This window comes from Macaca nemestrina, chromosome 2, assembly GCF_043159975.1.
Source record: "Macaca nemestrina isolate mMacNem1 chromosome 2, mMacNem.hap1, whole genome shotgun sequence".
Taxonomy (NCBI): Eukaryota; Metazoa; Chordata; class Mammalia; order Primates; family Cercopithecidae; genus Macaca; species Macaca nemestrina.
In genome coordinates this window covers 174,545,528-174,564,804 of record NC_092126.1, presented here as the reverse complement: position 1 = coordinate 174,564,804, position 19,277 = coordinate 174,545,528, and the positions used below count along the sequence as shown (strand labels likewise).

The 19,277-nt window shown below is 38.5% G+C and overlaps 1 protein-coding gene across 1 annotated transcript; it reads left to right on the top strand.

Moving 5' to 3' along the window:
* The first annotated feature begins 3,518 nt into the window (after nucleotides 1–3,518).
* C2H3orf85 (chromosome 2 C3orf85 homolog) lies at nucleotides 3,519–18,603 on the top strand. The gene is made up of 4 exons (XM_024791449.2): nucleotides 3,519–3,541; nucleotides 3,642–3,694; nucleotides 15,447–15,580; nucleotides 17,003–18,603. Exons 2-4 carry the CDS (start codon nucleotides 3,646–3,648, stop codon nucleotides 17,090–17,092), a joined length of 273 nt encoding a protein of 90 aa, XP_024647217.1. The 5' UTR covers nucleotides 3,519–3,541; nucleotides 3,642–3,645; the 3' UTR covers nucleotides 17,093–18,603.
* The last annotated feature ends 674 nt before the right edge of the window (nucleotides 18,604–19,277 follow it).

Here is a 19,277-nt window from a genome sequence, read left to right as displayed (position 1 = left end):
TGCTATCACCTGCTCACTTCCAATAGGTTGACTGTAGTTGAAAGTTCATTTCAGTGTTAAGAGTTAATATCTTCTCCTCCCCCAACACGTTGGCTGGCTCTACACCTTTTACTGATGCCAGTAATGACATTGAATCATGCCAAGCTGTACTATGCCCTTCATTCCTTCTTATCAGAATGTTATAAATGAGCATTACATTTTCCAAAGCTTTGCGGTTTGTTGTGTTGGATTGCCTCGCTGGCATGACTCAGAACAGAAACTAAGTTCAGCTTGCTTCTTGATAGTGTAAAGGTTTTTTGTTTGGGTGTTTTTTTTTTTCTTTTCTTCTCTTTTTTTTTTTTTTTTTTGGAGATGGAGTCTTGCTGTGTCACCCAGGCTGTAGTGCAGTGGTGCAATCTCGTCTCACTGCAACCTCCGCCTCCCTAGTTCAAGCAATTCTCCTGTCTCAGCCTCCCAAGTAGCTGGGACTGCAGATGTGTGCCACCATGCCCGGCTAATTTTTGTATTTTTAGTAGAAACAGGGTTTCACCATGTTGGCCAGGCTCGTCTCATACTCCTGACTTCAGGTGATCCACCTGCCTCAGCCTCCCAAAGTGCTTACAGGCATAAGCCACTGTGCCCGGTCAAAAGTTTTTTGGTTGTTTTTTGGGGGTTTTTTTTTTTTTAACCTTTCTTTTTTCTCCTTTAAAAATTTTTAAATGATAGCAGATCTGATTTCACATGTTTCTCTTCTAACATTTATTTTTCATTGATATGTAACATGGGAGCTTACCAAGGTCTGTCATATCATATTAAAGTAATGATTTCTAAGTATAAAGCATCAGAGTTGTAAACAGACTCAGCTGATAAGCTTCATTAATTCTTGCCGCTTGATCTTTCTATATTTCAACGATATTCCAATTTGATTTCAAAGAGCATTTCTATATCTTTGTAATGAAGATTGCCAATTTTCATGGATTTCAACTTTTTTCTTTCATAGGTCATAAGAGGAGACAAGTTCTGGGGAAAACTATTTAAAACCCACGCATCAACATCAAAACAAAACTACGACATGGAGTCTGTTTTCTGTAGTCAGTTAGAAAAGACTGTAAACTGATAGGCCAGTGCAGGAAAATACTGACTCAAATTAATTCAATTTAATTTGAATCAGTTAATTCAATTAAGTTCAGTAATGTTTACTAAGAACTATTATATAACAAGCACTGTGCTAGGCACTTAAGGCACACAAACAGGCGTAAAAGGTAGTACCAGCCTTCAGGAAGCATGTAATCTACTTGGAAATACTGAAATGTACCTACTTAACCATCGTGTGGGAATGGCCTAATGATTGAAGGTATGCAGATGTAAGAAAGAGCAGCCAAATCCGAACTGGGGGATCCGGGAAGGCTTCATTCACCAGGAAGGATAACAGTTTCTGGCCCATAAAGGATCTTGTATTATATCTTCACCTTCGTGATAAAACTGAGTTGCCCAGGCCACATTCACCTCTGGGCCCAGTTGAGGCCACACTCACCTAATTTGTCTCATTTTACTGGCTCATGCCGTTGTGTGTGAACCGCATCTCTACTTCTGCTGTAAAGCTTTACCCTGTTATTTCTGAACACTCCTTGGATAAGTTATGAAACTTGATAATACTGTCTCCATAGAATTGCTGTATTAAATGAGACAATGTGTAAAAATTTATGGAATACTTGTTACTATTTTATACTTGCATTATCTAACCCATCCAAAATAATTGACTGATGACCCATTGAGAGAAGTGAGGTAAAAGAGATAGGAAGCAAAGCCCCATTCCTCCTCCAGACAAACTTCGCTTTAGGCCTATAAGTTGAAGAATAATAAAAGTAGAGAAAAGAAAGATCAATTTCTCTTTTGGTTCTATGATCTCCCAGTTTAAAAAACAAAAGTATTTGTTCTCACTCATGAGTGGGAGTTGAACAATGAAAACACATGGACACAAGGAGGGGAACACACACACCAGAGCCTGTCAGCCGGTTGGCGGGGAAAGGGAGGGAGAGCATTAGGACAAATACCTAATAATGCATGCGGGGCTTAAAACCTAGATGATGGGTTAATGAGTACAGCAAACCACCATGACACATGTATACCTATGTAACAAACCTGCATGTTCTGCACATGTATCCCAGAACTTAAAATTTAAAAAAAAAGAAAAGAAAAAAAATAGTATTTTCCTATGATTTTCTTGATATTCTTCTAGTCTATCACACAAATAAAAATTTATACCTCTTTACAAAGTAAAAACTAATGGAGACTTATGGAATTGTGGCAACAGCTATTGCATCTCCAAAGTCTCGTATAGGTGGAGACATGGCCTAAGCTTCCAAGATTTTGCAGTGTGTGTTTCTAGTTAGCTGTCTTCTAAAGCCTTTCATTTATCAGTAAATGGAGGCATAACTCCCAGGTAGGGAGATCCAGGTTTCTCAACACCCTTTACAATGTAAAGATAGTCATCAACAAAGTTGTTTTCTACCACTTTTATAGATCCATACCAATTCATTACAGATTGCATAATCTTAATGAAACCGGCACACAGGCATAATTTGTCATTAAGAATAAATTGTATGATGATGAACTTAGTCAATTAATCAAGGCACTGAAAAGGGCAATTGTTTGAAAAATGAAAGTACTGTTCTGGTTGTATTGATTATGTACTTTTTTGGAAACAAACACATTTTACAATGCAGTAAAACATTCCTTGTTTTTAATTAAACTTTTTTTTTCTTTTTTTTTTTGAGATGGAATCTTGCTCTGTCAACCAGGCTGGAGTGCGGTGGCATGATCTCGGCTCACTGCAACTTCTGCCTCCCGGATTCAAGCTGTTCTCCAGCCTCAGCCTCCCAAGTAGCTGGGACTACAGGCACGTGCCACCGCGTCCGGCTAATTCTTGTATTTTAGTAGAGACCAGGTTTCACCATGTTGGCCAGGCTGGTCTCGAACTCCTGACCTCAGGTGATCCACCTTGGCCTCCCAAAATGCTGGGATTATAGGTGTGAGCCACCACACCCAGCCAATAATTATTATTTTTGATAGTTGTTATTATTACTGCTGGTAGTGATCGATGGTATAGATATATCACGTTTTAACATTCAGCTGTTGAATGACATCTGGCTTGTTTTTAGTCTTTGCCTATTGCTAATAAAGCTGTTATGAACATTCTTGTACAGATTTTTTTTAACGTAAGTTTTTATTCTCTGAAACAAATGCCCACTAGTGCAATTGCTGGGTTGGACAGTAATTGCAAATTTGAATTTTTAAGAAACTACCAAACTCTTTTACAAAGTGACTGGACAATTTTACATTTCCACCAGCAATACGTGAGTGATCCAGTTTTTCTACCTTTTTTAACATTACATTAATCCACGTAGATGGTAAAATTAGTAAATAAATAAATTACCCACATAAGAACAGCCTGTAAAAAGCCAGTTCAAAAAGTCCAAAGGGTAAAAAGGCAAGAGCTATATAAAAAAGCCACCTCAGACGAGGGCGTCTCTCTGACTGTCTCAGCTCACAGGGCCTCCAGGTATGCAACAACTGCTTTATACTTCTGAAAAGTACCTGATACACCATCAAGCTTTTTTCAGCTAAATTAAAGTAAATAATTTTTTTTTTTTCCAAAACAGGATCATGGCCTATAAAATGCTTCAAGTAGCCCTGTGTTCAACGTTGCTTATCGGTAAGAACCTATTTCTTTTTTATTTATCGTGTCTCCTACAACCATCAGATTGAGAATACCTTTTGTCTTTTTAAAGAAATGAACAAACACGTTTTTATCCATAGGCCTATTCCACAGCACTGTGGAAACCAAACTATTGTAGAATGCTGTGGTTTTGAACATGTTAATGTTAACTCTGTGTGTGTGATCATTTTATTTCTAATTATATATTAACATGATACTGTTGCTAAGAAGTCTAATTGCTGCCTCCAAAGAAGCGCTGTTATGTCCTTGAACAAAGAAAATTTTAAAATATCTTTCAGAACTATAATACTTGCATAGTACCATTATGCGAAGACCTCACAGTACTTTGGGAACATGAATTAATTAACCTTTAGGGCAAGCTGTAGCTCAAAGTGGTGCTTTAAAGGCAGATCAAGGAAGGCACCAGAGGGCAGGCGATTTGCTGCCAAATTGACCCAGTAACTCAGTGGCTTCTATCAAAATTGAACTGAGAGGTCATTTGTTTTGCTTGTAACAAAAACTGAAAATACTTACAAAGATATAAATTATCTTCATGGTTAAATCTCTATAATTTATAAATATTTCTGATGCAGATGCTTGCATTAGAATAAACTTTTCTCCTATGAAAAGCTTGAGACTCATGCACAAAAATTACATTTTTCCTGAAGCCCTTCCCACACATAGATAGATAGATGTATTTATGTGTATATATATATAATAAGCCTTCAATTCCTAAGCATAGAAATAATTTTAATAATGAGTTTTAATCATCAATATTGCAATTTGCTGTTGGGTCATGTTTAAATCTGTGATTTAAACATTTTTAGCCAAGTTATTATAAGCAGTTATAACCAAGGCATGTACAATCATACATAATTACAGCCCACATTGCCAGATGAAGAAAATGAGGCTGGCTCAGTTTAAGTGAGTGTCTCAGAGCACATTGTAATTTAAAGTCATGGGCTAGTTATAACTCACCAGTGTCATGCTTTGCTTCGACCACTGATCCATGCAGTTGACTTGAGAAGGGGTAATGGTGGTGGATGCCTGCAAGGCTAAAGCAATGCCAGCTGGTCCACATTCACCTATGAATGCTGCAGGGTCAAAAATATCTGACAAAGGAAATTGTTCAGCAAAATTTTTAAAGAGGCTTCAAAGACTTTCTTAAGAAACAAGTTTGAGTTTACTTCAACTCCAACTGAGATACAGATGTGTCTACCTATAAAGACAACGGTTTGATTGACTCGACTCTAAAAAAAATAATAATAAAGTTATCTAGTTGAAGTTTATGAAATAACAAGTTGAGAACTAGAAACTAAGGACAGAGGTGCATGTACACTGCTGGGTTAGCCCTTCAGATCTCAGGAAGGAAGCCTTCGCTGCTTACAGATTGAGGAGACTGACGTCTTCAGAAGCGGATTCATTCATTACAGTAATTGGTTTAGCTGACAGTTTCTACATCATATAGCTCTAGAGAAGAAAGTAATAGCTTGAATGAACTTTCTTTGCTTCTTTTCCTCCACATTTTCTTTTAAGAATACAGCCTATTCAGGAGAATGGCGTAAACCCGGGAGGCGGAGCTTATAGTGAGCCGAGATCCGGTCACCCACTGCACTCCAGCCTGGGCGACAGAGCGAGACTCCGTCTCAAAAAAAAAAAAAAAAAAAAAAAAGAATACAGCCTATTCATCTGTACTTCTCTGAAGCCCTTTGCTTATAAGAAAACCATTTTTTTTTAAGTTTCTTTTCTTTTTTTTTAAGTTTTCTCTATTATAGCTTAGTTGTCCAACAAATTACTTTTCTTTAGAATTTGATTTAAGGGAGGTAGGGAGAAGGTCTTATTATCCATTTTCCTGATGGGAATGCTGAAGCCAAAAACAATGAAAGGCCTTATTCAAGTAATTAAATTTATGGGCAGAGTTGCCAAGTTATTTTATTGATTAGTTTCAAAACAGTAACTTATACACATTGGAGCTGATTCTCTGGCCAGAGAATTAGAAGTTCAAGTGTTGTGACTTGATTTAAAAAATAAGCATATAAACTCTCTTTAACATTTAGGTCAAGAATTGCCTTCTTTCAGAAATGAAGGAGAGTTACAGAAAAAAAAATTTTAATTGCCTTCTTCTATAATGAAATCAGCAAATACTAATGCTACTAATTTAAATTCCTTTTATGTGTCAGGGGCTTTGCATAGGCTATCTTAGTCCATTCTCACGACCACTCTGAAAATATTAATAGATGCTATGCTCCTCATTTTACAAAAAGAGGGAACTGAGGGCTTAGGGAATTCAAGTGACCAAGCTGCATGTCAATCAATGGTAGACACTGCATTCATGTCCAAATCCTACATTTACCACTTATGAGAACAAAACTCTTCTTTCTGCTACACAAACTCTCCCCTCTGGCATTGCAGTGCCTGACATGGGCTAGCAGCAGCTCACAGAGCAAGACCTCCTCTTGAAAAAGTGGTGGAGGCAGTATCGTAGCCATTGCTTCCACAAGAAAGGACCAGGAGTTAAGAAGCTGGGTGAGCTTACCTGACAAAATTGAGCAGAACCAGGACACCACTAATGACTTTCAATGACAGTTCCTAGTTGTACTAATGGTGAAGAGTAGCAACAGGGCATTTATTAAAACCAGACAGCTTTATATCACATGCAGAGGAAATATGGAAAACAGACATCTTTGAAAAGTGTTTTTCTAAGTGAACCAACTCTTGAACACTATTAAGAATTATATTGGTGTTTTTTGTTGTTTCTCGTTTGTGTATTTTTTAAAGGATTCCTTTCATTGTTCTGCTAAAATGAAAAATAGATTTATTTTCCCTCAGCAATCATGAAACCCTGATTGGATTTGGCAGCTGGAGTTGACCCACACATGAAACGATTTGGGGGTCCATGCCCATGTTGTTGACCTGCAATCAGATCTGTCCATAAAGTGCAAGTATGTCTTCTGGTTTTAGACAGGCAGAACAGTAAGCTGCCTTTGGTCTGTTTTTCCTCTTGTAGTTCCAGCTCTTACTTTTCACTCCACAGTTAGTAACCAATGCCAGTTTGTCTTGAAAGATTTTTTATTTGCTTTGTTTTTTGACAAGAGCTTTTAAGCTCACATATTCTAACACAAAACCCTGTCAGCATTCCCAATCCCTTTCTTTTTGCTTTCTTCTCTACCATAGGAAGACTAGCCCTTTTCAGTCATCCCTGCAGCCCTCCAATTCTTTAGAGATTCTGTATTCTCTGACACAGTTTTGGTTTATTTTAAAAGACTTTGTTCTTAATTTTACCTACTCACTTGGGCTTATGATTGATTGATACTCTCAAGAAGATACATAATGAGAATAAACTGGAAAATAATTTGGTTGAAAAAAAAAATGTTTTAGGAAAATCCAGGTTCTTGTCACATGACCAGGAAGGATTAGGTTCGCAGACACTTTGAAGGGTGAGGGAGATGGAATTTATCAGGGAAAAGAGTAAAACTACACAGCAAAGTGGGAAATGGGTTCCTGTTAACAGGCCCTCATATCACAGATTGAATCCCAGGTTCCTACACAGGAATAGGAAGGACCAGCCCCTCCCGCTGCAAACGGCCTGAACTTCTGTGGCTCCACCCCTTCTCCCAGTGAGCAGAGCGGTCCAAGGTTCTCCGGGGACCCCTTTATACTTGGTTGTCTCAGTGTCATTGCTTATGACTAGATTCACTGAGCAGTCTGGGTGCTGTAGAAAAACTGTTTTCCTACACATATAGCAGCATCTGTCATGGCACTGGAGATGGGGATCCCATCAACACATACAGGCAATGACCCAGAAAGAGTCACTATTGAACCAAATACAATGCTGCCTTTCGTGAGTTATGAATGTCCATGTCTACAAGATTATAAGTAATAAAAGAACCACCAGCTCCAAAGACACGTCCAAGGAAATTATGTGGCCATAAGAGTGAGTGCCAACATTGTGTATGTGTGTTGAGAGCAGGTTAGAACAGATTTAAGTTAAACCCAAGTGACACCACTTCCTGTTTACTTTTCAAAATACTCAACATGTCAGCACTTGTAATGCCAGTAAAGTGGAAGTTACTGAGTTAAAAGGTCAGTTAGAAAGCATCCTGTTATACCTTTGTTCTTTATTGTTGTTAGTTTGTTTTGTTTTTGTTTTTGTTTTTTGAGACGGAGTCACTCTCTGTCACCCAGGTTGGAGTGGAGTGGTGCGATCTCAGCTCACTGCAACTTCCATCTCCCAGGTTCAAACGATTCTCCTGGCTCGGCCTCCAGAGTAGCTGGGATTACAGGCGTGCGCCACCATGCCCCACTAATTTTTGTATTTTTAGTAGAGATGGGGTTTCACCATGTTGCCCATTCTGGTCTCAAACTCCTGACCTTATGTGTTCCACCAACCTCGGCCTCCCAAGCTGCTGGGATGACAAGTGTGAGCCACCCTGCCCGGCCCCTGTTAGACTCTGAACAGGACACTAGAATGTGAGAGCTGGTCCGCAGTTCAGCACCCCTCTCCGTTTTTTCCAGTGTCCTTTCATCCTCTTTGCCTTCTGTTGTGTCACTTCCTTTATCTGCCCTGGGGCTTTTCACTTTTTGTCTTTTGTAAACCCCCTTCATTTTTCTCTCTTTCCTTTGATTTTTTTTCTTGATTTCTCTCTCCATCTCTTTCCTTCTATTCTCCTCTTTCTTCACGTTTTTCTCTCATAACCCAAATCGCTTCTCTTCCATTATCTGTCTCTCTCTCTCCTTTTCTCACCAATTTTTATCCAAGTTCAAGCAAAGTGAGAGAATACGTTCTACTAAACACAACTCTTCTGTCTTCCACTACACATTTTTGGGTCAGTGACCAACTGTAATGGGGAAATAAATAAAATAACTATGCCATTGTGTGTAAAAACTACTTACTTGGTGGGGAGCAGTGGCTCACACCTGTAATCCTAGCACTTTGGGAGGCCAAGGCGGGCAGATCACTTGAGGTCAGGAGTTCGAGACCAGCCTGGCCAGCATGGCAAACCCCGTCTCTACTAAAAATACAAAAATTAGCCAGGCATGGTGGTCCATGCCTGTAATCCCAGCTACTCAGGAGGCTGAGGCACAAGAATCACTTCAACCCCAGAGGCAGAGGTTACGGTGAGCCAAGATGGTGCCACTGCACTCCAGCCTGGGCAACAAAGCAAGATGCCATCTCAAAAAAAAGAAAAAAAAACTACTTACCAAAGAGAATATTCAAATTTTAGAAAATATGAACCGAAACATAAGTATTTTAGTCTCTCACAAAATCATAATTCTTCTACATTTACAGAAATCTTTGAAATTTTTACACCATTACTAAGACATTTATATATCCTTTTTTCCAGATCCTTTTTTGTACTTTATTCCTAGTGACCATTTATACTTTATTTCAGTACTTAATTTGTGTGTGTCCATAATTTTCTGGGCAGTTATTTCATGTTTTCTTAAAAAATAAATATTTTAAAGGCAAGGACTGAGACTCAGCCGTTCAATAAAAATAGTAAACAATAAATATTATTGTATACTTAGAGTGCTAAGTGCTTTACTTTCACCATCCCATACGTAAATATCTTTGAACTTTAAGCAAGTCTGCACTGCTTACTCTCCATTTCTAGTACCAGGTATCAGGTAATAACCCGGATATCAGTATTACCTAGACCCTAAGGGAAATAGCTAGCAGTAGACCTATCCTATGAATCTGCCCAGATATTTTATGTCTTCTGACCCCACTGAATCTCATTGCATTTATTTCAAAAACATAAAGACATTGAAGGTTACATGTGGGAAATAATTCAGTTGTGCCTATCTGGGAATGACAAGAGCACCCCGGCATGTGCTCTGTTTGCTTTTTTTTTCCCCCTCCTTTTTTAGTGAGGCTTTGAGCAACAGATTATTGGGTTCTCTAAGCTACTCTTTCTTCATCTCCCTCCAACAAATAGCACCTTTCTTCTTTGTCCAGTTTTGATCAAGTTGAGAAATAAAGAAATATGATTATGGAAGGCAATCGATTTCCTTTATTCCTGAGAAGGGCTAATTTGGAAAATGTAGCTTAGGATAAGTACATAAAGGGCCTGATGATTGGACCCCCAAATTTGGCAAATTTACAACCGATTGCAGGTTGCAGAACCAGAACAGGAAGCATGTCCTAGGAAGGCAGTTTACTCTCAAGAGAAGAAGAAAGAGCTGAGCTGGGCATGGTCAAGTTACACTTCTTAGATTTACAAATTAACTGAGGCACTGCCCCTTCCCAGGAGCAGAGCACACACAGGGGTGAAGAGGGGCCTGGGCTTTCCCTAAATGAGCTTCCTCTACATCAGGAAAAACAGACATCTGCCACCAGACCCTGCCCTTTAATTCTGTATCTTACTTTACCTTAGACTTTCTGATCTTTTAGATATGTAGGTTCCTACCACAAGTATCATTTCAAGGTTATGTGCATAGGATATAGAATATTGTCTTTCCCCCGCCATTCTGTTTAAAGAGTTTTTTTCAGTTTTCCATGGGTGCTAGTAACATAGAGACTTTCATTTCTAATGATGCAGTTTTCATTATTCTCATACTGCTCATTAGCCTGTGATGGGCACTCCCCACTTTGTTCATAATATGAATACATTTTCATCTGTTTTGCTTTAATTATTGGTTAAGTCTACTTTGACCTCTCTTTCACTTATTTCTGACTGTGGCAGCGCTAAATTTTTCAATAAGTTCCTTGAAAGCAGTAGGAACTGTGCCCACTTAGCATATTCTCTGTGCTTCCGATAACACGATACCATGCATAGAAAGTAGCTTTTGATTAATGACCTATTTGTTATTAATACATTCCAGATCAAAATATTAGAGCTGGAAGAGACCTTAGTGGTTGTATAATCCAGACTTGTTTCACAGAACAGAAAATGGAAGTGCAGGAATAAGAAGTGGCTCAATGACCTAGCTGGTCACTGGCGAGGCCAAGAAAAGACTCTGGGTCTCTGATCCTTCTTGACTTGTGTAAGGAGAGCTGTGATCCCAAATAGTGTTTGCTTTATACTCTGAAGTGTTTGCCTTGCTTCTACTATACAGAATTTTCTGCAGAGGGTATTTGAGAAATGTTTAGACAAAACATTTACAGATCCTATTAAAGCTGACTATGATGTAGGTGAAAAAAGGGGCATGTATAGGGAGTTGTAAAGACAGACAGAAAGATATTTTTCATAGCTGATGATCATGAAGTTTAGGAAAGGCATTAACCTGGTTGATATTGCCTACGTTTTAAAAAACACACACACTCATTTAAAAATCAACAAAGCAATAAAACTCAGGGTTCAGTTTTCAAACCCCAGCAATATTATATAGGTTCACAAACGCAAAACCCTGGTCTTGCTCTCACTAACTTTCAAGGTTGATCAGGCAGAATGAAAAAGGGAGGAGAAATTTCTCAAGCAGAGAGGATAATAGCCTGCCCTTCTATATTACTTGCATTTTTATTTCCAGCTCTGCCACTGACTTACTATATGACCTTGAGTGAGTCATTTCATCGCTGCATGTCAATTTTCTCAATTTGTAAAGTAGGATAATAAATACTACTTTCTGTCTCTCTCATGGGTGATGTTATCATCATCATCATCAATTAAGATTTATTGGATGCCTATTGGGCTTATAATGCTGAGGTAGGTGGTTTATCCTAGGGAGGAGAAGGAGATTGCATCGATAAAACATTTTCCATGAGCAAAAAGGTAAAAGACTTACAAAAGACAGAATTATTAGAGCTTAAAATAGCTATGGTATATATTTAAAGCATGCTTCTCTGCCTAGATTTATGCAACAGCATTTTTTTCTTTTTTTTTTTTTTTTTTTTTTTTTTTTTTTTTGAGACAGAGTCTCGCTCTGTCACCCAGGCTGGAGTGCAGTGGCCGGATCTCAGCTCACTGCAAGCTCCGCCTCCCGGGTTCACGCCATTCTCCTGCCTCAGCCTCCCGAGTAGCTGGGACTACAGGCGCCTGCCACCTCGCCCGGCTAAGTTTTTGTATTTTTAGTAGAGACGGGGTTTCACTGTGTTACCCAGGATGGTCTCGATCTCCTGACCTCGTGATCCGCCCGTCTCGGCCTCCCAGAGTGCTGGGATTACAGGCTTGAGCCACCGCGCCCGGCCAACAGCATTTTTTTTCTTAGTGACTGTATAATGCACCAAGATGACTGTGGTACAGAATTCTGGTTTTACTTTTGGATAATTCCAAGCAACACTATCTTAAGCAATTACTACAGATTCACTGTATAGCTATAAATTATACCCTAAGCATCATTTACTTAGCACTATTTATTGTTTATTGATGGAATTGGATCTATTTTGCATAGCCACTAATTTTGTTTTGAACAAAACACCTATTTATTAACAGAATAATAACACATAAAATATGTAACACTGTAACTAACACCTTTTCTTCAAAGAGAATGATCAGAAATCTGAAGAGTGACCCATTAGTGCATTTCATCTAAAAGCAAAAAATCAAAGCTGGTTCGTCCACCCTGGTCAGCCCAAATGAATGTGAGTTCCTTCCTCCTGTCTTCGTCAAATCAATCCTGTCTTCCCATCCCACGTTCACCAGATTCAGGCCCTTCTTATCTCTCATCTGGACTATAGAATAGCCTCTGATCTTGTGTCCCTCACTCTTCTCTTCCTTTTACTGTCTGTCCTTACACCACTGACAAAAGGATCTTTCAGGGTAAATCTGTGAATGAATAAACAAAATGTGGTATATATACATATATATTAAATACATAAAGTATTACTTAGTCTTAAAAAGGAGTGAAATGCTGACATCACAATGTGGAAGAACTTTGATGGTATTATGCTATGTGAAATAAGCCAGATGGAAAAGAACAAATACTCTGTGATTCCACTTACATGTGGTACCTAGAACAGGCAAATTCATAGGAAAAGAAAGTAAAATAGTAGTTACCAGGGGTTGGGGAGGGGTTAATGGAAAGTTGTTTAAAGAGCTAGAGTTTCTGTTTGGAACGATGAAATAGTCCTGGAGATGGATAGTGGTGATGGTTACAAAATATTGTAAATGTACTTAATACCACTGAATTGTACACCCAGAACTGGTTCAAGTGGTATGTTTTATGTTATGTATGTTTTACCATAATAAAAACAATTTTTTTAAAAAGTAAATCTGGTCCTTCCTATCATTTTCTTATTCATAAATGATTATTAATTATTTACAATAAAGCCCAAACTCCTTGGTATGACAGTTAAAATCATTCAGAATCAAGCTCCAACTTACCTTTCCAATGTTATCTCTGACCACATCTACACCACAACCCTACCTTTCAATCATATTGGCAAAATGCAAGGCACCAACCCTGAATCTTCCTTTGTTCCTCCATTCCTTAACTCTCCAGTTTTCTTCAGCCTGGAATACATGCACTTTGCTTCCACTCCCTTCATCCTCATTGTTGAAACGTAACAAATCTTTGAAGCCCAACTCAAAACGAATTTCTCGGTGAGGTCTCCATGACAGTATCAAAATTGCTCCAACTATGGATGGTCTGATCACAATATGTCTTCTTTTAATTATGTATGAACTCTGACTATAATGTGAATTCTTTAATGGTAAGGGTTATTTGTTGTCTTACCTTTGCATGCAGTAGTGATTGGCAGAAGTTATTTTTGTTTATCTTTCCATGCAATGATGATAATCAGAGCAGAGACTAGGGTGAGAGAAGTGAGGAACTTATGGTACAAAATTTGTATGACCCTGAAAGTGAGTTCCTTGTGCTTTGTACCCTATCCTAGATATCTCACATGCCTCAACTTAGTCTGAACCCCTGTGATTAGCTATTTACCTTGACATCAGTAAGTGCATATAACGCATTCTATAAGTTATCTACTACTGCATAACTACTTTTTCCAAAACCTTAACAGCTTCAAACAACTTGCAGTTGCAGGGTCATGAATTTGGGAGTGGCTTAGCTCAGTGGTTGTGGCTCTGGAGTTATTATGATGATGCAGTAGAGATGTCAGTGGGGGCTGCAGCCATCTGAAGGTTTGACTGGAGCAAAAACATCAGGTTCCCAGATGGCTCACTTACCTGGCTATTGTTGGGAGGCATCATTTCCTTGTCATGTGGTCTTCCCCTCAGGGCTGCTTGAGTGCCCTCACAACATGGCAGCTGACTTTTCTTAGAGCAAGTGGTCCAAAAGAGGGGCTAGGCTGAAGCTGTAACATCTTTTATTTCCTAGCCACAAAAATTGCACACAGTCATTCCACAATAGCCTATAGTTACATACGTCAGCCCTATTAAATGAAAGAGGGGACTACTACACAAGAATATGAATAACAAGAAGTAGTAATCTTTGAGAGCCACCTTAAAAGATGGTTTCCACAGACTTGCTGGTTGGATTATACTAAATTGGATTAGCTAGCAGCAGAACAGTATTACTTCTGGCATCTGTCACTAATATCTCCTAAGTTTAAATGTTAGCTAATTTTTTTTTAATATAAAACTCTTCTATCTAGCCACCTCTAACTATTGTTTTGAGATGGTGAAACACAGCATTCCTCTGGCTTAAATTTTTTGCAAAATGTTTCCCCTTCTCCCAACCTGCTAAATCCAATTTTTCCTTCAAGGAGCAAGTGAAACAACTTCCTTGACCATGAAAATGCCTACTTGTACCCCAGTGTCTTAGTGCTCAATAACAACACCTTCTCCTAAATTCCTTTAGTGCAACCAAATCCTGTGTTGCCTCGCTTTGTTTTTATCTTTGACCCTACTAAATAGAAAGTAGGTTTAGTAGGATCCCAACTAAACAGAAAGCCCTACAGAGGGGAATTTTTATACTGTATAGCTTGCTATATAACCTAGGTTCATACAGAAGGTTGGTCAATAGAGGACTGCTAATAATGAGGTTGTTAAGTGCCTAATGTAACATTACTCACAATCAGATGTTGTAATAAATGCTTCTTTATCACAATGAACAGATTGTATTGTTGTCACCTATAGGTTGGGAGAAAATGTGTTCTTCCTTTATATTGATTCAAGTTATAATTCTGAATGCAATTGTGTTTTACTTGAGAATGAAAATACAACACAGATTGTTAAAATTTCAAGATCTTTAAAAAGTCTGGATTTTTAAAAATTATCATGTCTTTTTTCTTCTTAATCCTGCAGTAGGAAGGAGTTGGAAACTATAAGGTGGTTTAGTGTGATGATGAATCGATCAATGCCAACAATTTAAACCACAGTGTCAGGTTTGGGAGCAGCCTAGTTCAAACAGAAAGATCAGTTCTATTTTGGAGGGCTAGGAAAGCAAGAATAAGATTGTTGACTGCCTAGTTTGAGCCAGATGGTTTATAGTCATCAATTTATCCAGTCCTTACGCAAGTGTGTGTGTTTTATTATACCCCTTAACATGCAAGAAAACTAAAGTGCGAAGAAATCAAGTAACTTTCCCAGAAAAGTGATAGGGCTGGAACTTGAATCCGGGTCTGCAGGCCCCCAGGCATGAAAGGAAGCTCTGAAATCCTGCTCCATCCACCACATAGCACTGGCTTTCAAGACGAACTAAATGCAGGTCAAATTGAGTGGTTAGCATACAGCGGTGACAAAGGGCCAAGTAGTAGCTGTCTCGCTCAGAGCTTAGCTTTTCCCGAGTTTCCTCCTCAGTCCCCCAGCCGACCAAAGATCACAGCTGGGTCTCTTTAAGAGGAAACACTGGGATGTAAACTATTGCTCTAAAAGATGCTATGCTCTTGGACTCTGAATTGCAGGAGCATTGGGAGCGCCATTTTTGTTGGAGGACCCAGCAAACCAGTTCCTACGTCTCAAAAGACATGTAAATTTGCAGGATTACTGGGACCCAGATCACAGTTCAGATGTGTGGGGAAACACACTGGCTAATCAGGTATTTATGTTAGAAACAAATGGTCCTTCACCATTTATCTTTTTAAATGGTAATTGCATTAGCTGACCACTAATTAACACACGACTAGCCTATCCCTGATTTTTCTTCTCTGGACACTCTGAGCTACATCTACTTTTTCCTCCCCATGAAGTGGTTTTTGCCTGGTAAACTCTGCCTCTTGCTTAAAGACTAAACTCAAATGTCCCCTCCCCTCTGAAGCTTTTCCCTTCTTCTCAGGGCGACATTTGTCTTTCCTTCTCTCCCTTTTTGTATGCTCTTTCACAAGTAAATAGCTCTCAAAATGTCAATTGGAATTACTTGTTTTGTGTACCCAGCCTACCTACCTGGACTACAAAGGTAGGGTCTGTATCTTATCCTTCAAGGTAATTATTCTCGGAAACTAGCAAAAAGATTGTTATATAATCAAAGCTTAATAAATTATTACATGTTTGTGTAGATGGATGAATGGATAGTGGTCAGACTTAGGTCACTTTCAGTTGTTCAGTAGCTAAATATCCTCTGTGATAATTATTCAAGGCTTTAATGTGGTTCCTCCATTTGCTTGCCTTTTGTACGTTTTCCTATTCATTTGCATTCTTGCTGCAAGAGAAACAAAGAAGAAACTTGCATCGGCCTTTTTTATTCTATGTTTACTTTTCTGATAGAAGAAGACATTAAAACTCCAGGCCAAATGAAATTGCTGAATTATCTGAGGATTTCAATTATTCATGATCTCCCTCTTACAATTTAGCAATTTAGGAAACAAAGCTGTACGATGAATGAATTAATTCCTTCACTTATTCTTTCTCTCTTTCCACATATCTCAGGCTCTGATTATCGTCAGGCATGAGGACTGTACAAAGCCATAAAAAGTTGAATGTCCTTGTTTTCATGGGGCCTTGATCCTGTCCTTACTCCACATGACTAGGTCGTAACTGGTCTACCAGGATCTGCTTGTTTTGCACTTGCTGATGAAAACCACTAACTGAATAATGCATCTAGTTTTATAGCTGTTTTTGTCCAATAGGCATTATTTAGCATTATTGAAACAAGACATTTGTTTATTTGGCCAATTAAGTAATTAAGTAGGCTGGTAGACTGTGTCTTCTTTATAGAATGTTGACATTTTCAGGTACACTCCTGCCTCTACTTGTAGACCAGTTTTGTACCAACTGACAGACACTATGTAATGTAGCAAGACTCTACCACATTGGTTTATACTGTGGCCCCACAAGTACTGTAAAATATCTGAGCATTGAAATAAACAGATTATTAAAAGTATGAAAACCAAAGTCTATTGGTATAATTCTTCCATTATCTTTTTCTCATCTTTTAGGAATAGCTATATGATAATCAGAATAACTGATGCAAGATATGTTCTACACGTTCAGAGATCATGACTTGTGTTTCCTTTTCTTGCAGGCTCGTGAAACGTGGATTGCTTTGAAAACAACAGCACAGTATTATTTGGATGTGAATACCTTCACCTTTGACACGTCTATTGCCCAGTAAATATGTTTTCCTGGTTAAAGCAGGAGGATGAAGACGGTGGAAGTTGGAATGGCATTGCGCCAAAACCATGGGTTTTGGAGACCTGAGGGTATATCCATGCTGTTTACTACATTATTTCTTATGTCTGTCTCAAAGTTGTTGAAAAGAGTAATTATGAAAACCCATGTAGAAAGCTGGAATAGGACAGTCTCAATAAATGGTAGTTCTCAAAAAAAAACCTTAAAAAAAAAAAGGCTGTAGTAATAACATTTACCAAAAAGATGGCATTTATGGGAAAAGGAAAGCGAAAACAAACAAAAAAAAAGTAGTCTCATTAAACCACTCTGTTCATAGTTTTTACTCTCTATTGCCTCTTCTTTGAGAGAGTTTTTTAATTCAAAGAGGGGCAGGGAGCTCTCAAATGGAGCTGATCTTCTTCTCTCTTCTTCAGTGCTTGTCACCTTCTTAAGTCAGTCTATTTTAAAACCATGATTTTGAAATGTTTTTCATCAAAGATGTACTGCTGAGTGGAGAGTACAGCCTTAACTTATATAACACAGTAGATAGTGGCTAGGAACTTAATGAAGTCATTCACTTGTAAGTGCAAACTGCCTTCGAAGTTTTGTAAAATATTTGTAAGTTTTGCATTCTGTTCCATAAGGTATTGATGTTTGTTTTAATATGAAAAAAACAGTTTTGACTCACTGACCAGGCACATTTTATAACTTTTTCAAATAAAACTGAAAAATTGGCCATAGGGAAAAGTGAACTGCATTTATCCTGTAACTTTCCTTATATTCGTGGATTACCACCTCAGTTTGGGAAGCACTGAGATGATATAACTAATTGCCAAGATTGCCCCCTCACCCCAAAATCACAGGTAAATGGAATTTTTGTCTTCAGGAGTCTATTTATCTCCATTCTGTATTCTCTACTTCAGTTGTTCTCTATAACAATTTATTCTGAACGTTTAAGGTAAATGGAAACATTTCCCTAAGACCTTAGTTGATCTTATGTGGTCTTAAAACAATCTTAAGCACTTTTGAGTAAATCAGAAAAACAAAATGCCAAGAAGCTGTACTGGAAGGACTTTGGCCTCAGCAATTTCTTCTCCAAAAGGACACTGACAGCTGCTCAGTATTCCACATTTCCCATCCTATGGCCTAGAGGTGTTTTCAGTGAGAAATTTAAGGCTAATTTATAACTTATTAATTTAACTGCTATCCATTTCCAATAAATATAAATAGATTTTTTAATTACATCTGAACAAACAAAAGATGATGAATCATTTGGTTTTGCAGTGGGAAATAAGTTTGAGATTGTACATAAATATATCTTCAGTGTTTTAACAATAATATACATTTTACTAACACAAAGTTTCATTTAATTATTTAATAAAAAATTGAGAATGCCTGTGTATTAGGGTTCTCCAGAGAAACAGAACCAATAGGATATGTATATATAGAGATACTCCTGAACTTACAATGGAGTTACATCCCAATAAACCCATCACATGCTGAAAATATCATAAGTCAAAAGTGCATTTAATACACCTAACCTACCCAACCTCATAGCTTTGCCTAGCCCACTGATATGGTTTGGCTGTGTGTTCCCACCCAAATCTCATGTTAAATTGTAATTCCCATGGCCAGGCACAGTGATGCACACCTGTAATCCCAGCACTTTGGAAGGCTGAGACAGGCAGATCACCTGAGGTCGGGAGTTCAAGACCAGCCTGACCAACATGGAGAAACCCTGTCTCTACTAAAAATACAAAATTAGCCAGGCGTGGTGGCACATGCCTGTAATCCCAGCTACTTGGGAGGCTGAGGCAGAAGAATTGCTTGAACCTGGAAGGCAGAGGTTGCGGTGAGCCGAGATTGTGCCATTGCACTCCAGCCTGGGCAACAAGAGCAAAACTCCATCTCAAAAAAACCCAGAAAATTGTAATTCTCAGTGTTAGTGGCAGGGCCTGGTGGGAGGTGTGGCGATCATGGGGGTGGTTTCTAATGGTTTAGCACTATTTCCTTAGTGCTGTCTTGTGACAGAGTTCTCACAAGATCTGGTTTTTTAAGAGTATGTAGCACCTCTCCTTAGCTCCCTGTCTCCTGCCACCATGTGAAGATTTGCTTGCTTCCTCTTCACCCTTCCGCCATGATTGTAAGTTTCCTAAGAACTTCCCAGTCATGTCTTCTGTACAGCCTGT